This window comes from Crocodylus siamensis, chromosome 3, assembly GCF_052110815.1.
Source record: "Crocodylus siamensis isolate JL-2025a chromosome 3, ASM5211081v1, whole genome shotgun sequence".
In the NCBI taxonomy this organism is placed as follows: Eukaryota; Metazoa; Chordata; order Crocodylia; family Crocodylidae; genus Crocodylus; species Crocodylus siamensis.
Window position 1 is genome coordinate 221071227 of NC_143397.1, and position 17731 is coordinate 221088957.

General features: G+C 44.3%; 1 protein-coding gene across 1 annotated transcript in view; it reads right to left on the reverse strand.

Annotated features, from left to right (window-relative positions):
• Window positions 1-17731, reverse strand: part of STK3 (serine/threonine kinase 3) — a 294468-nt gene that overhangs the window by 146628 nt on the left and 130109 nt on the right. The window contains exons 7-8 of the mRNA XM_090040412.1: window positions 4885-5022; window positions 1889-2014 (exon numbers count right to left, since the gene is read on the reverse strand). Coding sequence (XP_089896538.1) covers window positions 1889-2014; window positions 4885-5022 — 264 coding nt within the window. The remainder of the gene's footprint in view (window positions 1-1888; window positions 2015-4884; window positions 5023-17731) is intronic.

Sequence of the window (17731 nt, forward strand, 5' to 3'; positions counted from 1 at the left end):
ACAAGCAGGGATGGGCTGAGGAAGCTCAGGGTCTGATCCAGGCATACAGGGACTGATTCACTCCACAAACCAGCTCTGCACCATTCATCTAATCTGCAGGGCCAAAAGGCTGAACACTACCAATGTACACTGTCTTCTATGTCTATGTTCTGGCTTCTTTTTACCTTACTATTGCTTTGTTAGCCCATCATTTGTCAAGTTTAAATTTTAGTGGAGTAAATTTCACATCTCTCTTGCATATCTCTACCATGTGGCTATTTAGCATGTCTATCTAGATATCTAACTAGATATCAATCATATATAGCATACAAGACAGAAACAGGTAAGTAATACTCAGGTTAACTTGCTTCAATTCTTTTCACTGGTGTCTGCAGAGTTCCTTCCATGCACTCCATGTCCATATCAGGATAGCAGTGTGAGAGGCCGCATGGCCTGCATGGAGCTGCTCGTCCTCCCTACTGTGAAGATGGAAAGAGTTCTGGCTTCCTTTTTCCTCCAGCAATCCAGCTAGTACAGCTGAACTGCCTGCTAGGGGAAGTAACTGGGCTAAGCATAAAGCTTACACAGATTACTTAAGGCTTCTAAGTAAAAATCTGGCTCTCAGTCTGCACCTGAATGAAACTGCAACTACATCCTGCTCCTTGTTGAGGTCTTATGACAAAAACAATACCAACATTCTGAGTTTTAGAGCTTGAGAGGCAGTAAGCAAGAAGAAAAACATGCAAAAAACCCCAACATTAATTTTGTATGGTTTTTGATAAATTAGCCTTTTCAAGGATCTCTTTATCCTATAAATACCAAGCAACAAAACTGCATATAAAGTTACATCATTTCATATAGATGGTGTTTGCTCATATAGGAAAGCTAATCCCATCCTTCCCTTCATGTTTATTACTGGACAGGCAAATACTACCCAGAGATAATCCATGTTAAAAGCACATACTGTCAGTCAATGAACCACTCTGCTGGAACTGATAAATGTCATATAAACAAAGAATGTGTCTTAGGCCAGATCCCAAACAAACCCTCTACACTATTTGCCTAGAATACGTTCCTATATGCATCATCCTAAACTCCTAAATACATAACTAAGATTCTTTACGTTCAAGTTGTGACACACAATATATAGTCAAATATACTATCCATTTCAGTTTATTCAAATCTGTCAGACTCATATCAAGATTCATGTTGTCAACTTCTTCTTGAGCCTTATTCCTGAATGATCTTGGTTCCTCTAGTGGCACATATCGCAAAGCGTTTGTCTGAAATTCACAGAGCAACACTTCATAGATCTAAAACAAGTAATTTACAGTTGGAAATAAAATTAAGGAAGAACGATTTACTTATACAAGTAAAACTATACACATTTTACCTTTATCACCTGCTACCGTCACACACAGGCTAACAAGCCTGTGTGAAAGTCACATCTGTAATGTAAAGATGATATCATCCAATTCAACTCAGATTGCTAATTCTACCTTGTAAATACCTGTTTTATAAAACCAACTGAGTAGTCAGTATTTTTCTTAAACCAGGCACTCAGAGAACTGGGAACCTACTATCTGAATATACCATCCATTTCTTTAAAATCTTAGTCTGCCCATTTTTGTTTAGCCTAGGATAACAGAGTTAAGGTAGAAATAGCCACTCTATTCTAATACGAGTTCATAAAAGGACAGCTGATTAAGCTGTGCAGTAAATCAGCTGCTGTTGCCTTAGTCACAGAAATATTACTCAACATGAGTATGACTGACTAGCTCAGGCCTCACATGTCAAAGATAAATTAAAATGATTCAAAATATTTACACACTTAGGTAGAAAAAATGACCAAAAAACTATAAAAGATAAAATGTAAATTTAAAATAATTTTAAAAAACCACACACGCACCGAATTTTCTTCTTCTTCTTCCAGTTCCCTCTGCTGTTCCTCATGTCGTTTTGCCTTGATCTCCATAGCTTCTGTGATCAGGTCTCTCAAAATTGAGACTGGCTTGGCATTCTTAATAAATGTGTGCTAGAAAACCATGATATTATACAATATGAATATATTATACTCTTCAGCTACAGGATAATTAAAAGTAACAGATGTTAAAAGTAACAGGTCATTCAACATCACAGACTTCAGTGATAAATACTTTTCACATCTCACACTAATTAAAATCAAGGTTAAAGGAACAGACTACCTCTTTTAGTTGCTTTGCAACTAATAAGATTTTCCTTTTTTTATTTACCTGAATTTTTTAAACATCATCCATGGGAAAATGTAACCATATAACACAACTGCTTTATAGTTAAGGGTATAATTGTCCAAAGGAAATGTGCATTAGGTTGTAAATAAACAGTGGTGATTGTCTGACATAGAAAAACAAACTTTTTCATATATTCAGTTACAACATTTAATTAATCTTAACAAGATGACAGCATAAATTAGTGGTCAGAAGCAGATCAACTATTGCTGTTACTTACTTCAAGAAATCTGTATTTTAATATGTCATGAATCATTTAATCATCTGCAATGCCAGAATTTGAAACAAGCAAAAAAAAGCGGAACTACATTTTCACTGGCCGATTAAAAATAAAACCTAAAACCATTTAAAATATCATTTACCTGTTTCTTACAATTCAGTGTATGCATGTTCCTCTCAATTAAACACCTGCTGTCAGAAAATTCTAACTTATCTATTAAGAGTTTCTATGACATTTCTAATAAATCTATCTGCAATTCAGAGACTGGCAAAAGAATAAATTATTACCCTAAATGAAAAATAACGTTGTAAAAAATGACAACTTGCAGGCAGAGGGCTGCTTGGGCTGGGGGGAGTGCAATGGGAGGCAGGGGGCACCACATGCATGTGCACACACACACATGCATGTGGCAGTCAGGCAGCATAGAGAACAGCAGGGAGCCTCCAGGTAAATCTATGTGGGGAGGTGGAGGAGGGGAGCAGACTGAGGCCCCCATAGTGAGGGAGGGAGTAGAGTAGAGTAGGGCAAGGCAGGACAGAGCTGGGGCTAGGGGAACTGCCCAGCTGGGGCAGTGTGTGGAGCCCAGGGCCAGGGCAGGAATGTGCAGCCACAAGGCCTGGCCAGGGAGCAGGATGGAGTCACAGAGGGTTCATCTGGGGTCAGTGGGGGAGTTGGCTCCCCACCATTGCATGCACTCCTAGGGAGCAAATCACCCCCGGATATGTGCACGGGGCAGAGACAGATGCGAACTATCCACAGTGGGCTCAGGGCTCTCCACCCTACTGCTCTTCCCTCAGACACCTCCACAACAGAGTGGGGCAGGAAGGCTCAGTGCCACAGCCAGGAACCCCACACCGGCCGCACTACCATACAGAGGCACCCCTATGCCTGCCTGGTAGCAGCGGGAAGCATAACTCCATGCCATTGCTGCTGCTGGGCAGGTAGGGTGTACCTCACCATAGCAGCATGGCCAGTGTAGGGCTCCCAGCAGTGGCACCAAGCTTTCCTGCCAGCTGGTGCTGCCTCCCAGCTGCTGAGCCATGGAGGCCCCAGGGGGAGGGCAGCAGGGTGGGGAATCCCAAGCCCACAGCGTGTAGCCTGTATCCATGCCCCCCCAAGGGCTCCGCTCTGGCTGTGCTACCCACAGAGTGAGGGGGGAGGGAGGAAAGAGAAGCCAGGCTCTGTGCTCCCATCCCCTCCTGTGGGCAGCAGCTGGGGCTCAGGCACTGCTGGGTGGAGGACAAGAGTCTGTGGGCCCTGGTCCTGTAGCCCTGGCAGCTGGGGGGCCCTGAGCTGTGGGGTTCAGACCACGTGACACATTGAGAGCTGTGAGTTACGGCCCACCAGATCAAATAGGTTGAGAACTACTGCTTAGAGTATCAGTGTTAAAATTAATGTCTTTCAACGATGCTCACTGTGGGCTTGGGGCTCCCTCCCCTGCTGCCCTCCCCCTGAGAAACAATGATTTTGTTTTTCCTCTCAAATTTGCCACAGCAATTTCTGGCTGTCCCCGAGGCACTGCAGGCAATTTCAGTGAAACAACTTTATTATTTTACAGACCCTAAACCCCAATGTATAAAATATAAAATAGCACACATTTTTCATCCACTCTAACTGCCCGGCAGATTCTAAGGGCTTCCATCTGACATCAGATGCTTTAATGCAGAATAGCTATATAAGTAAATCTTTCCTGAGTCTCCCTGTGGTAAAATCAGGTCTATCTGATCTAGCAGTACAATAGGGATTGCAGCATCCTCTCAAAGAGGAGGAATATGGACATAAAAGATCCTATAGGGAAATTACAGGAACAGTCTTGTTACTAGGTCAAGTCCATTTGCCAGTGTCACAGGTGTGAGACACAGGTCTGGCAAAGCTCTGAAGACAGAGTAAGATTGGGATAATTTTCCATGGTCCTATGTCCTATAGGACATCAATCACCCTTTAATTTAAGGGGACTAATACAAACATTAAAACCATTTAGACATGCCTGGAATCCAGGCAACTTCAAGCAATGCTACCTTTAGCACCAGCAAGACTACTGCCTCTTTTTGACCCCACTGTCACAGCTTATATTCTTCTCACAACATTAGACAAAAGTGTGTAAGACTAAGGTGCAAGTGGATGGGCCTTGTGTGTTTAATTGAAGAAACAAGAGCTAGTGCAAAGAAATAATATAGGTGTTTATTATAACCATACCTAAAAATTATTTAATTTTGGGGATTGGTAAAAGAGACCTACAAAAAGGATGGAAGTGTAGAAACTAAGGTACAAATGGACACTTAGCAGGAAAGGGAGAAGAGATAATAAAGACAATGAGGCCATAACAGGATTTATCCCTAGTTCCTACAGGTTTACAAAGATCTGTCTCGATCAACAAAAGCAGAGAGGTGGCATTTCTGTAGGAGCTTCAATACCAACCTGTAGGAGTTGTGTTGCAGTAGCTCTCTGCTCCGGATTCTTCACTAAACATTTCTTCACAAAATCAGTGAACTCATCGGACCACAGCTCCGGCTTCCGGAATGTTGGAGGTGGATTTGTGGGAATCATAAAAATAGCCTAGTATTTAAAAAAAATGGTAAAAATCACATAGTGTAACCAAATAAATAGTTTTATTCACTTTTTTTTTTTTTTTTTAATCAGACCAAGAATTTGGAGGACAAATTTTAACTGGTATAAGATTTCCAGCATGACTGAAATTCAGGAAATAAATCCATCTGTTACTAATGTACATATTTCCCATTAGATTTCCTCTACTTAAACTGTACCCCATTGAGCACATCATTCTTTATTTTATCTATTACTGTTTATCAGTCTCAAGAGAAGATTTTGTTCTTTCTGAAAGACTTGGCAGAAGTAAGGGTATTTTCTGGTTAAACAGACATATCTAAAAATGCTGCTGAACGAAAGTCAAATCCACTTGTCACCCCTTAACTTAATTTCAATTTTAAAAAACAATTGCTAGAGGTTAGTAAGAGTCTGATTTGCTTCTACATTGTTACATACTTAGGTGTAACTTAAAGCTACATTTATGCCAACATGATTGAAATTTAACCCTAAAAATCTTTAACAAGAGGCCAGACAAACACTACTAACAAAGGTCTTTTAGATATTACAAAAACGGCACTACTTTCTTCTTTGTACTACTTTGCTGAAAACTACAAAGAGAAATTCTCCAGGAAGGAAAAAAAAATCACAGTGTTTAATTCATAGATTGACTGTAAGGGGCTGGAAGGGACCTTGCAAGATCATAAAGCCCAGCCGCCCCGCTCTAGGCAGGAAAACTACTGGGGTCTGGTGACACCAGCAAGGTGACCATCCAATCTGTTCTTGAAGAGTTCCAGGGTAGGTGACTGCACCAACACGGGAGGGAGCCTATTCGACAGTCTGGACACCCTGACTGCGAAGTTTTTCCTAGTGTCAAGCCTGAAATGGTCTTCCAGGAGTTTGTGGCCATTACTCCTGGTTTTCCCCACACATGCCCTGGTGAACAGTTGTTTGCTGAGCCCTTGATGTATTCCCCTGATATAGTGGCAAGCTGCTCCCAAGTCCCCTCTCAGCCTTCTCCTTTTTAGGCTGAAAAGACCCAAGCCCCTCAGCCTTTCCTCATATGGTTTGCTTTGCAAGTCTCTGATCATATGGGTGGCTCTTGTCTGGGCTCTCTCAAGCTTTTCCACATCCCTTTTGAATTGTGGCGCCCAGAACTGGATGCAAGACTCCAGCTGTGGTCTCACCAATGATGAGTAAAGTGGGAGAATCACTTCTTTGGTTTTGTTGAGATGCATCAGTTAATGCATGCCAGAGTACTGTTTGCCCTGCTGGCTACAGCATTGCACTGATGGCTCGTGTTCATATTATTGTCTACTATGGTCTATTATTACCCCTGGGTCCTTTTCAGTTGTGGTGCTAGTCAGTTTGGTGTCACCAAGCCTGTAAGTATGTTGCAGATGGAGCACTTTACACTTCTCAATGTTGAACTTCATCTGGCTCTGATCCACCCAACTTCCCAGCCTGTCTAGGTCCACCTGTATCTGCAGCCTATTTTTAAGTGTGATCACACTCCCCCACAACTTGGTGTCATCCATGAACTTGGCCAGTGATCTCTTCACCCCCACATCCAAATCATTGATAAAGATGTTGAAAAACACTGGACCAAGCACGGACCCCTGAGGGACGCCACTGGCCACTTCTCACCAGGATGACACAGATCCGTTCATAAAAACGCTCTGGGTCCTACCCCACAGCCAGCTTCCTACCCACCTTACTGTTGAGCAGTTAAGCCCACAATCCACCAATTTTCCCACGAGGACATCATGGGATACCAGATCAAAGATCATATTTCAAAACTGTGTCCATTTAAGTCAATGAGAAATGTGCCATTGTTTTTCATGGCATCTTATTTTAGCCCAGATGAGGACAAAAAGAGGGATAATGCAGGTGTGGGCAAAACGGCAGATATGGCCAGCGGCCAGACTCCATTTCCCAGCAGTCCCTGCCTGAGTTGTTCCAGTGGGCCTCCATGGAGACCCCAGGAGTGGTAGGGCTGTGACAGCATAGGGCCAGTGTCTCCATGGAGACCAGCCTGAGAGGCTTGTTGGCAAGGTGCACGACTGGTGGGAGGCTGCTCTGGGGCCAGGGTCAGAGCCAGGGCCAGGATCTTGCAGCAATGACAGTGCAGGCCAGAGCCAGGGCAGATCCATGATCCACTTACCTGCAAGACCCTGGGGCAGCAGATCATGGCTCTGCCCAGGCTTCAGCCTGCACTGTCACTGCTGCAAGATCCTGGACCCAGCCCTGGAGCAGCACCCCACCCAGCCACATAACCTGCAGCTTAGGCTGGTCTCCATGGAGACACTGGGCCCATGCTGTCCCACTACTCCTAGGGTCTCCATGGAGACCTGCCAGAATGACACAGGCAGTGGCTGATGGGAAATGGAGTCCACTGCAGGCCGAATCCAGTCCACAGACCAGCCCAGGATAATGCCAGCCTTCCCAAATATCAAGTGTGAAATATAAGCCAAATAAGGAAGAGGAATAAAAAGTCTTTAACCAATGACCTATCACATGATAGAAGTACATATTTAATCAGTTGCTTCATAAAATTATTATTTTTCCCAAAGAGAAAGCATGAAAGTAACAAAAAGACATGGCTTACTTATTCTCCCCTTCATTTTTTCCTACATTCTACAATGCAAAACTAACAAAAATATAAGGTTATCATCTGAAGCATTGAAGGAAGAGACAGAGACATTAATTTAAAATTTGCCCCATAACCTGTGAACATATTTGGACTGCCTATTGAATTTAGTTCATTGTTCAAAAATCCTTCTCTAAAATTATGAAAACTGAATAATGTAATACCTGTTTATTATAATTTTCATTAAACATTTTTAGAGCCACATAATCTATTTCAATTCAAATACTTTCTTTTTTTATAAATTTGTTCCTACAGTAATATCTCTGGCCACTAGGTTTAATAAAATGAAGTTTCCTGTGATAACAAAATAAGTTCTTTGAGAGGAGAGGCTACTCTCCAAGGTTTCACCAGCTTTTGAACTGAGATGCCAAAAGTTTTAAACTGATAGTTTGCAATGATGGGTTAACTATTGGTATAAATGAAGTACTTCTGCTATCAGTAGCAGCAGCCCCTCAATATGAGGATGACAGTCATCCAGTAAATATGGAAGTCATAAGTAAATCTGCAGATGACTGAGGTGGCCAATGCAAGATCCACATGTTCAACTGCAGACACGGAAATAGTTCCAAGAGTAGATCCTGGCAATTTTGGGTCACAGCTCTTTCATTCGGCCTCTTTTCTATAACCCTCCCTAATGAGACAAGTTTGCTCAAAATGACTAATACCTTGTAGTACATCGTGGCACTACTGGGGATGATTCAGTGATTGAGTTTCCCAAATATTTATGTTAATACTGCATTTCTTCAAATTGGCCTTTAAGGTCATATATCTTCTTCTATCCACCTCGAGAGCGGTGGCCACCGGTGAGCTGGGAATATAGGACCTGTTTTGGGAGCTGGTTGTCAGGCATCCTTTAAGGCTTATTCTGTCCAAAGGAGTTGGTACCATATAAATATGCCTTCAATGCTGGCAGTATTTCCTTGAGCCAGAATGGTGGCAGTTGTTCTTCTGTCCTTCAGATTGATGTAGAAGATTTTCTGAAGACATCCAATAGTACTGACAACAACAGCCTGCTAGATGGTAAATTTGGGGCCTGATGTCATGATCACTGAAGACAATTTCAGAGAGATCCAAAGGCAGCACTGGCAGATTTTATCTGGTATTGAATATTATTAGATAAGTTTGTTTTTTGGAAGGGGTGGCTACTCAGGTTGAGAAAATGCTCAACTGTCTCCAAACACTGACCTCTAATTGTAACAAGTGGACAAGCAATACCTCCACTGCTGGTTTTTAATATGCTGATGACTGCGTTGTGTGTGCTCACTCAATTGAAGAGTTCCAGGTCACTTACCTAGATACTCCTGCTATAAAGCACTGGATGACAAACTTAGTTGTTTCTGTCCTTGAAGGTAATGATCTCTTTTGAACTTTGAACTGCCGAGCTGTAGGCTTATCTTCAGATAATCTTAAACTTAACATATCAGTTCTGCAGTAGCTATTAGAAACACAAGGGCAAAATGGCCTATTGTAACTACTGTTTGCATAGTGTCATCATAAATAAACCAAAAATGTGCATCTTCTTTTTGATAACGAACATTGAACTATGACAAAAATTAAATATATAAGCCATCAAATGCAGAGGAATGTTCTAAGGATGCTTATTTTTTTTACTTCCCTTTTAAAGATAGTTTAGGAAAAAGGCAGGGTAGATTTGCATCTCTTAGACTAACCTAATGCTTTCATAAGCAGCAGTCTATTTCATCATTACTGATTCAGTTAGTCTGTAAGGTGCAGCACTTCAAAGCAAAAACAGACCACTTATTTATGTGTTTTAACTTATATTTAGGAACTAAACCATAGGCTTTGGGAGGGGGGAGTGTTAATCCTGGCATATGGTTCCTTCAATATTAGTCTGCAAACAATTTTAGATATGCAACTCAAATGTTGCTAGTTATTACTACATAAAAAAGTGAAATTAACATTCTAATTGAACCCCATCTCAATGAAGGACTCAGTAACTAAGAGTCAGTAGATTATTTTGCTAAAGAAAGGAACAAGATGCTTAGGCAGACACAATTTATATATATGTTTCAAAGAAAAGCAATATAGTTTTATCTTATCTTGAAAACCATTTTGATAGAAGAATGTTAATGTTCAGAAAGATAAGCTTCCTAACTTGCTTGCTTCTAAACAACATATTGCTTAACTATATAGCTTATGATAGGATCAAATAAAAAATGTTTTTTTTCCTAAACTTCAGTGTTCATTCAAACAGTTGGTCACTTCCTTCCACATCTCCCAGCATTCTCCTGGTTCTCGTCTCATCTGACTTCTTCATCAGAGGTCCCATCACTTCCTGTTGCTATATGCTCTAACACTATCTTCACATTTTCTCATGTCATCTCTTTCAACCAACCTATAGTTTTAATTAGTTTCATGCAGAGGAGTCTCAAATCTGTATCCAGGATGTAGATCAAAGATAAATCCAAGTAATTTACCATATTTACTTGAATGTAAGATGAACCTGAACACAAGACAACTCCCCAATAATTAGATTATATATATGAAAAAGTTATACATTTGTTATAATTGTCCAGGTATAGAATCTAATTATTGGAGTTTTGCCTTCATGCATCTCCCTCCCACTGCTACAGCAGGGAAAATAAATCTGGGGGGCGGGGATCAAGCAGTCCGCTTGCTCTTGGCACCCCCTGAAATTCTTTCCCTCCTCCCCACTGTCAGACCCTGCTCTTCCTGCACAAATCAAAATGAGAGGCAAAATTTGTATATAGGCAAGTTACTACATGTACCCACAGACTTAGTTCAGACAGAACTGATCCAGTTTACCTTTTTTGAAACTGCTGTAAGTATTAGCACGGGTACTCTATAATCACACTTCTGAGCAGCACTTTTGTACCTGCCTACATACTAGGGGTGGGCAAAAAACGGCCCACCAGAAGATTTCATCTGGCCCACGGACAGGTTCCTACCAGTTCATTGTTATCCAGCCCAGCCCTAGGCTGTCCCTGCTGTGCTTGCATGAGGCTGAGCCCTGCTTACTCCCACAGGGGCAGCGCACACTGAGCTTCCACTCTAGTCCACGGGATAGTCCTGACCCCAGCCCCACAGGTAGGGAAGCAGCAGTGGGTAGGGGAGGGGTAGCAGGTGAGGGAAGTGCCAGCGGGTAGGAGGAGGGAAGAGGGAAGTGACAGCAGAAGGTGGGCAGAGGGAACGAAGGGGAGTGGAATGGCAGGTGGGCAGGAAGGTAGGGAAGTGGCAGGGGAAAGGCAGCAGCAGTGGAGGGCAAGGGTGGGGAAAGTGGCAGCCTTGGCCGCAGCAGGTGAAAACGAAGTAGCAGCTGGGCAGAAGTGTGAGGCCCACACTGGTGTCCCAGTGCTAGGGCCAGAGGGGACCCATGGTGGGGCAATAGGAGTGCAGAGCCTGGGCCAGTGGGGGTGTTGGGTCCACCTGGCTTCATTGTGTGGAGCTTGCATGCACTTCCCTGGTTCTCCACTTGAGCCATATGACTGTGGGGGCAGTTCCCTGGTTCTCTGCCCAAGCCGCACACCTGTGGGAACAGTCCCATTTGATGGACCTGGCAGCCCAGCCCCCTCACTGCTATGCGCAGGTCATGGGGAACAGTGGGGAGCTCTGCACTTGGGAGCCAGGCTGGCTCCACCTCTCTCCCTGCTGCCCCAGCTAAGCCCCATGATCTGCATTCCCCTTTTCATCGCACAAGGCTCTCCGCAGCGGCATGGAACACAAGCATGTGCGCCCCATGCAATGGAGCTGGTGGCCCAGCCACATTCAGTCCTGGAGCTCACCAGGACAAGGTGCTGCCAGGGGGCTCTACCTGCTGCTGGGCTATGCACAATGGAGAGGCATGTTTATAGGGGAGCCCCCCACACCCTCCCCACCATACACACCCACAGCCCCCAAAACCCCATACTCACCCACACATTCCCACAAACTCCCCATACCTACACCCCCACATCCACATACAGCTCCACACCCTGCATAGACACCCACATAAGCACACCCACAACACCCCCCACAAACCCCATACCTCCCCACAAACGTCCCCACCTCCCCTACTCCCCCCACACACACACATCCACAGCCCACCACAAACCCCACACCCTCACTCCACAATATACAATATACATCATTTTGAGCTATTATGCAATCACTTCTATATACATGACACAAACACACAAATTTTATTTTTGAAATAAAATTAAAATACACTCTTTTAGATGTTTGATTTTTAGTCTATAATTTGGGGGGTTTTGTGGTTCCAAACCCCCTTCCCAAAAGAGGTACTTCTGAATTCAAGGGGAGGATGTCCAGTCCTAAGACGGTGACCAGGAGGGCACCTGTCAAGGGCAAAGCTACCCTTGCAGCCCTCAATAACTCACCAAAGTGCGTTAAGCAGCTCTCCAGCTGAAATAATTGCCCACCCCTCATATATATAGTGCTTTTTTCTTTTCTGCAAAAATATATTTCTAGATAGATAGATAGATAGATAGATAAACAGACAGACAGACACCTCTATTTTCACAGCCCTGTCTCATGACCAATCCAGCTCACTAGACAGGCCCTGGCACACATACACCTTTACAACATCAAATTCCCATTATAGTAAGTGCCCTGACATACCTGTCTATCTCTTTACCCATTACAATCATGCTGGACTGCCTCCATTCCCTCATTCCTCTGCTCTTCTTCCTATTCCCTCCTCAGTCCTTAGGCCATGTTGGCAGTGGCAGCATCTTCTCCTCTCATTGCTCACTTCTTTTTTTGTCACTGTCCCTGCCTTCCTCCTCATCATTATCATCATTACTTCCTCAGTGAATTTGTTCTTTAACAGCCTATGCCAATTGCTTCTCTTCCAAATGATTTCCATCGTCTCTTCACCACTGTCTTCCACCATCATGGAATGGCATACCTGCCATTCACTACATCTTATTCACACAGTCCTTGACTGAGAGGTTTGTGTGCCTATACACAAGTAGGGTCCTGATGGTGGAGACGTACTGATCCAAGTGGGCTGATAGGGGCCCCTGTTCCTTGGTCAGATACCCATATAGCACTGCCTCTCTGGTCATGATCTTGAACCCTGTCATCATCTAGAGGAGTAAGCTTACCCTCTACAGCTCCTTAACATGTGGGCACTACTAAAGGAGATGGTCAGTTGTTTCCACCTTCCTCAGGCAGGGTTTCTGGGGCAGTTCAGTGGACCTTTCTGCCCTTTGTTTCTCAGTGCCCACATGCAGAGTGTCCGGTGAGCTGCCTGCCAGTTTAGGCTCTTGTGTTCCTTCTGCAGGTCCCTGTGGAAGATTCATTCCCACACAGCCTTGCTGCTATTGCTGGAGAGAAGGTCCAGGGTTGATGTTTTGTCCCCTGGTCTTACCACCTCCTGTACCTTACGGTGGCTTTTCAGGGTTGTCAGGCCTTCTTTTTGTAGCTCATATCTACCTTGGAACTGGCCCAGGACCTTATAGAACCATGGTGGTTCCCGGGTCCACAGATGCATGTTGGGCAGCGAGTACCATACACCTACCAGCTTCACAGGATGTTCCCTGTGAAATATTCCACAAAGCAAGCTGTTTTGGAGTCTGCCCCAGTGCCAGGTTGCAAATATGGCTCTTGTACTTGGTCCAGAGGAACATCCAGACCTCTAGCATTCCTCAGCCTCCAGTCTTTTTCTCTTGTACAACTTGTTCCTCACAAACTTCTCCCATCTGGTGTCCCAGAAGAAAATGCCATGGATGATTTGCTCTGAGAAGGGAGATGACCAGTGCAGTGTACAGAAGAGGCAGTAGCCACACTGCCCTCATAAGCACCACGTACCTTTCATGGACAGGCAGCACAAGTTCCACAGAGCTAGTTTGCATCTGACTATGGCCTTGGCCTTTTTTCACATTTTCTGTCCTTTTAGTTCTGGATCAAAAACCACCCTGAGGATCTTTATCCCACTGTGGGTGACAAGAGCCCCCCAGGATAAATAGGTCTCCAAGTTTGCCCAATGCCAGGCAGGTGCTCTTGGCCACATTGAGCTTGGGCCCTGTTACTGCTCTATAGGCCTGAATATGTTACAGGTATCTATCAACCACTTTTCTCTGCATAGGAAGTTAAGGCTGCCACGTAGGCTGGGACTCTTGTCTCTATCCTGCTGCCCCCAGGGATCTCCACTCCATGGATCCCAGGCTCACACCTGAGCCATTGTGCAAGCAGTTCCATCACACAGATAAAAAGGATCAGAGGGTAGGCATCCCTACCACACACCTGACTCCACTCCAATTGGGGCAGTCAGGAACCAGTTCACCAACACCCTATTGCTTATGTCCATCTTCTACAGTGTCTTGTCAGGAATCGGTAAGATACCCATGGAAAGCCTTCTCTAGGCTGAGGTTCAGCATGGTAAATGTCCAGCCCCTTCTCCTGTTACTATATATAGTACAGATTGACTTTTATTAGTAAATGTTTAGGATTGGGAATCCAGAGAAAAGATGACAAAGCTGACAGGGAAATACAGATCACCCAAGCGAGGGACTAACAATAGAGGGATGGGGGTGAGGAGGGGAACGCAACTAGGTTACAGGAGATACAATGTTAGCCAACTAACCCCAGGGGTGGGGGATGGGGGGGAAGGGGGAGGTTCGCAACACAGAGAGAAAGGAGATAGATGCACACAAACCCGTTACAATGGTCCGCAATGGTGGAGGAAGTGGTTTGGAGGAAGTGCCTCAGTCCATATAGAGTCTCATCGTGGGGGTCCTCTTCGGGTGGAGCGGGGTCATCCATGGTCGAAGAATGCTCTTGGAGTGAAGTGAAGGTCCGTTTGGTGCTGTGTGGGGGGCAACTCAGGCAGTCCTCTCGGGGTCCGGTCCGGCAGCAGCTCGTCTGGTGGGGTCAGAATACTGGTGGTAGCCCATGATGTGTTCCACGTAGATGTCACGGGACCAACAGATGGTGTCGGATACCATGAGGCAGCGCATCAGCTTGGCGTAGTGGCAGGAGATGCGGCAGGCATGCAGGATGCTTTCATTGCTGGGATCCCAGGCTCCGAGCGTTCCCACAACGAGTGCATTGACCATTATGGTCAACATGGTGGTGAGCTTAGGATGAGGCCTGCTGTCTTGGAGGTAGCTGCAGCAGTCAGTTTGTTTTTGATTAAATGTGGTGGAGATATAGCCATTGCAAACTTTCAGAGTGGTGTCCAATAAATGAACTTGCTAGGTGGAGTAATCCAGAATCAGTTTGATGTAGTAGAAGTCCCGATAGAATTTCTCCAGAAATTCTTTCCCATGTGTCCATGCCATAAATATATGATATACCTTAAGTATGCCAGAGGGGTGACAAATCAGCTGCAAAGGAAGCAGACTTCAAGCTCCGTCATAAACATATTGGATACTGGGGGCCATGTGTGTGCCCATGACAGTGCCATTCATATAGGTATAGGGAGTCCCCAAATCTGAATATTTGTGTGCGAGCACTAAGCAGGAAAGTGCAATGGAAACAGAAGCAATGTCCTCACTGGGGATAATGTTTTTCATGGCTTGTAATCCATCCTCATGGAAGTTGCTGGTGTCCAAGAATGCAATATCCAGGGTAGCTGGAAGCCTGTCAATGGAAGCTAGTTTCTTTAGGAAATATGTGGCATCTTTCAAATTCCTGGCAGTTTCCATAGTATATGGAAATAGGATTGAATCAAAATAGCCAGAAACATCCTCTTTGATGGTGCCAATGCCAGAAACAATGGATTGCCGGGTTTTTTAATCTTTAGTAAGTAAAAGTTGCCTGGCTTGTGCTCTTAGGCAAGTGGAAGCATTATTCATCTCCTATGTTTCCAGAGATAGCTTCTGTAAGAGTTTCTCTAGTTCCTCCTGGTATTCTGGTCCATATTGCAAAGTTGTCTCTCAGCTCCCTGTATTTATGTTTTTTTGTCCATAAGAACAGGGTCACTCTCCCCTTATCAGCCTCTTGTAGGATAATATCAGGGTTATTTTTAAGGTGGATTATTGCTCTATGTTCCATAGGACTAAGGTTGTAATGCAAGTGTTTTTGTTTTCTGGTAATCTCAGAGTGGGTGCTGAGACATAAACAGTTTATATGCAGGTCCTGATTGGAACTGCAGCCCTCAAGTGGTGTCCAGGAGGTGTCCTTCTTGTGTTGTGTACAGGTCTGGTTTGCAATGTGTTCATGATTGTGTGGCTCCTTGTCAAGGAAATATTCCCTTAGTCATAGGCAATAGAAAAAAGCCTTGAGGTCTCCATCCAGCTATACCTTATTGAGTTGTGTAGTGGGGCAGAAAGAAAGACCACAAAACCACAGAATAATAGACACCTCAGCCAGGCTGATATTTAGGAACCTACCCATATTGAGGTGGCAGATGGGTGATTTTGTGGGCTAACTGCAGCACTGGCTGCCATTTTTAAAGTCTTATTGCAGCACTTCCAGCCCATGCCTCTGATTGGCCATCGGGCCCCAGTGGTCTCACCCTACACTACAGATTGGCAGATGGCCCAAAACTGCAGTATAATCACCCAAATTAGCCCATGGAATCCATTAATCAACAGCCCATTAAGCAATCTAAACATTTGATTAAACTCTAAACTAAAATGTCTGATGAAATTAAACGTATACACACCATGATTTGTAACTAATACATCACCATACTTTATTAATGACATTGTAAAAAGGAGTTTAGTAATACTCAGTGCTAACTCAGGGAATTCATGCTAGCATGCAGCATCCATGGGCAGTTGCCACTGACACCCTCCATCTCTGCAGGGTGAAAACTTGTCCATACACTAAGATGGCACATTCAGCATCCACTGAATTGGCTGGAATGGTGAGGCAAACTTTTTCTAGGGAATACAGATTTGGAACTCTCTCTGTGACCACTTTCCACAAGACAGGCACAAGCATCTGGCACTCTTTGACAAAATTCATGCAAGTAGCATGTTCCTTGTTATGCTCTTTCCCCCATCCAAGAATTGATTTCACTAGCTGAAGGTCACAGCTCAAAACAGGCATCTGGCTGGGGTCGAAAATAAGAACAGCACTAAATAAAGGAGGCAGCCAGTTGGCTGAACTATGGTGGCAATGATGGGTTGTACCTGTAGTACTGGTTCAGCTTCAAAGCTACTGCCTGGAACAGGTCCCTTCTCCACTGGTTTTCATGATAACAGCTTGACAGTTCTTGTGATGCCATGTCTTCAACCCATCTTATCAAATCAATCAGCTTGTTGCGTGCATGGTGGATCAAAGCCTGCTAGGTTTCAAACTACATTAGCTCCATGAACCAGGTGGCATTTTCTACTACAAACTTCACTTTATCTTGAATGTCTCCCTGTTCCAAGAGAGAGCACATGCACTATGGGCTGGGTGTAATCTCCAGTTCCTTGCACACAGACTACAGCATATGCTTGGCATGGTGATGGACCACACTGAAGCATGAATTCTGCCTTGTGAACACAGGCTCTGGTGGCAGCAACATAGTCATATGTGGGTCCCCACTTTGACTGTCGAGAGACTCCTTGTACTGGAGCTTACACCATGGGCTGTGCTTGAAGGAGGACACCAGACTATCCAGGTCAGGGAACTGCATGCACCAGATGTCACTTAACTAAAGACAGAATGTGCATATTACAGGTGACATGAACTGCACTGGGCATCATGCCATGGAACGTATCAGAGAACGCCTTGCACACATACATGGCATTTTTGGACAGAAATGCTGAGATCTTGTAAAATTTTAAGCCATAGCTGACACACATGTCCTCACTACAGCCTGAGCCACAGTAGAAAAATTGACAGATGTGAGGTGGATCACCTCAGTTTGAAAAACAGGGAGGTCCCAGTCTGCTCAGTATCCCAGTACAAATAAAATGTGCAGCACACAGTTGTCTTGAGGGTCGGGGGTTTCACTGGCTGCAACGGAGACAGATTCACACTCTGCCAAGGCAGAGTTTGTGGACTGTACATGTAAAGTAATCGCTGCAGAATGATAATGTTAGTGAAGCTTGTCGGCACACGGAAAACCACCAGCAATTGGGACATTCTGGTTCAGGTATTCTCTTAGGACAGAGGCAGGCACTTATTTCTGGCAGAAGGCCACGTACC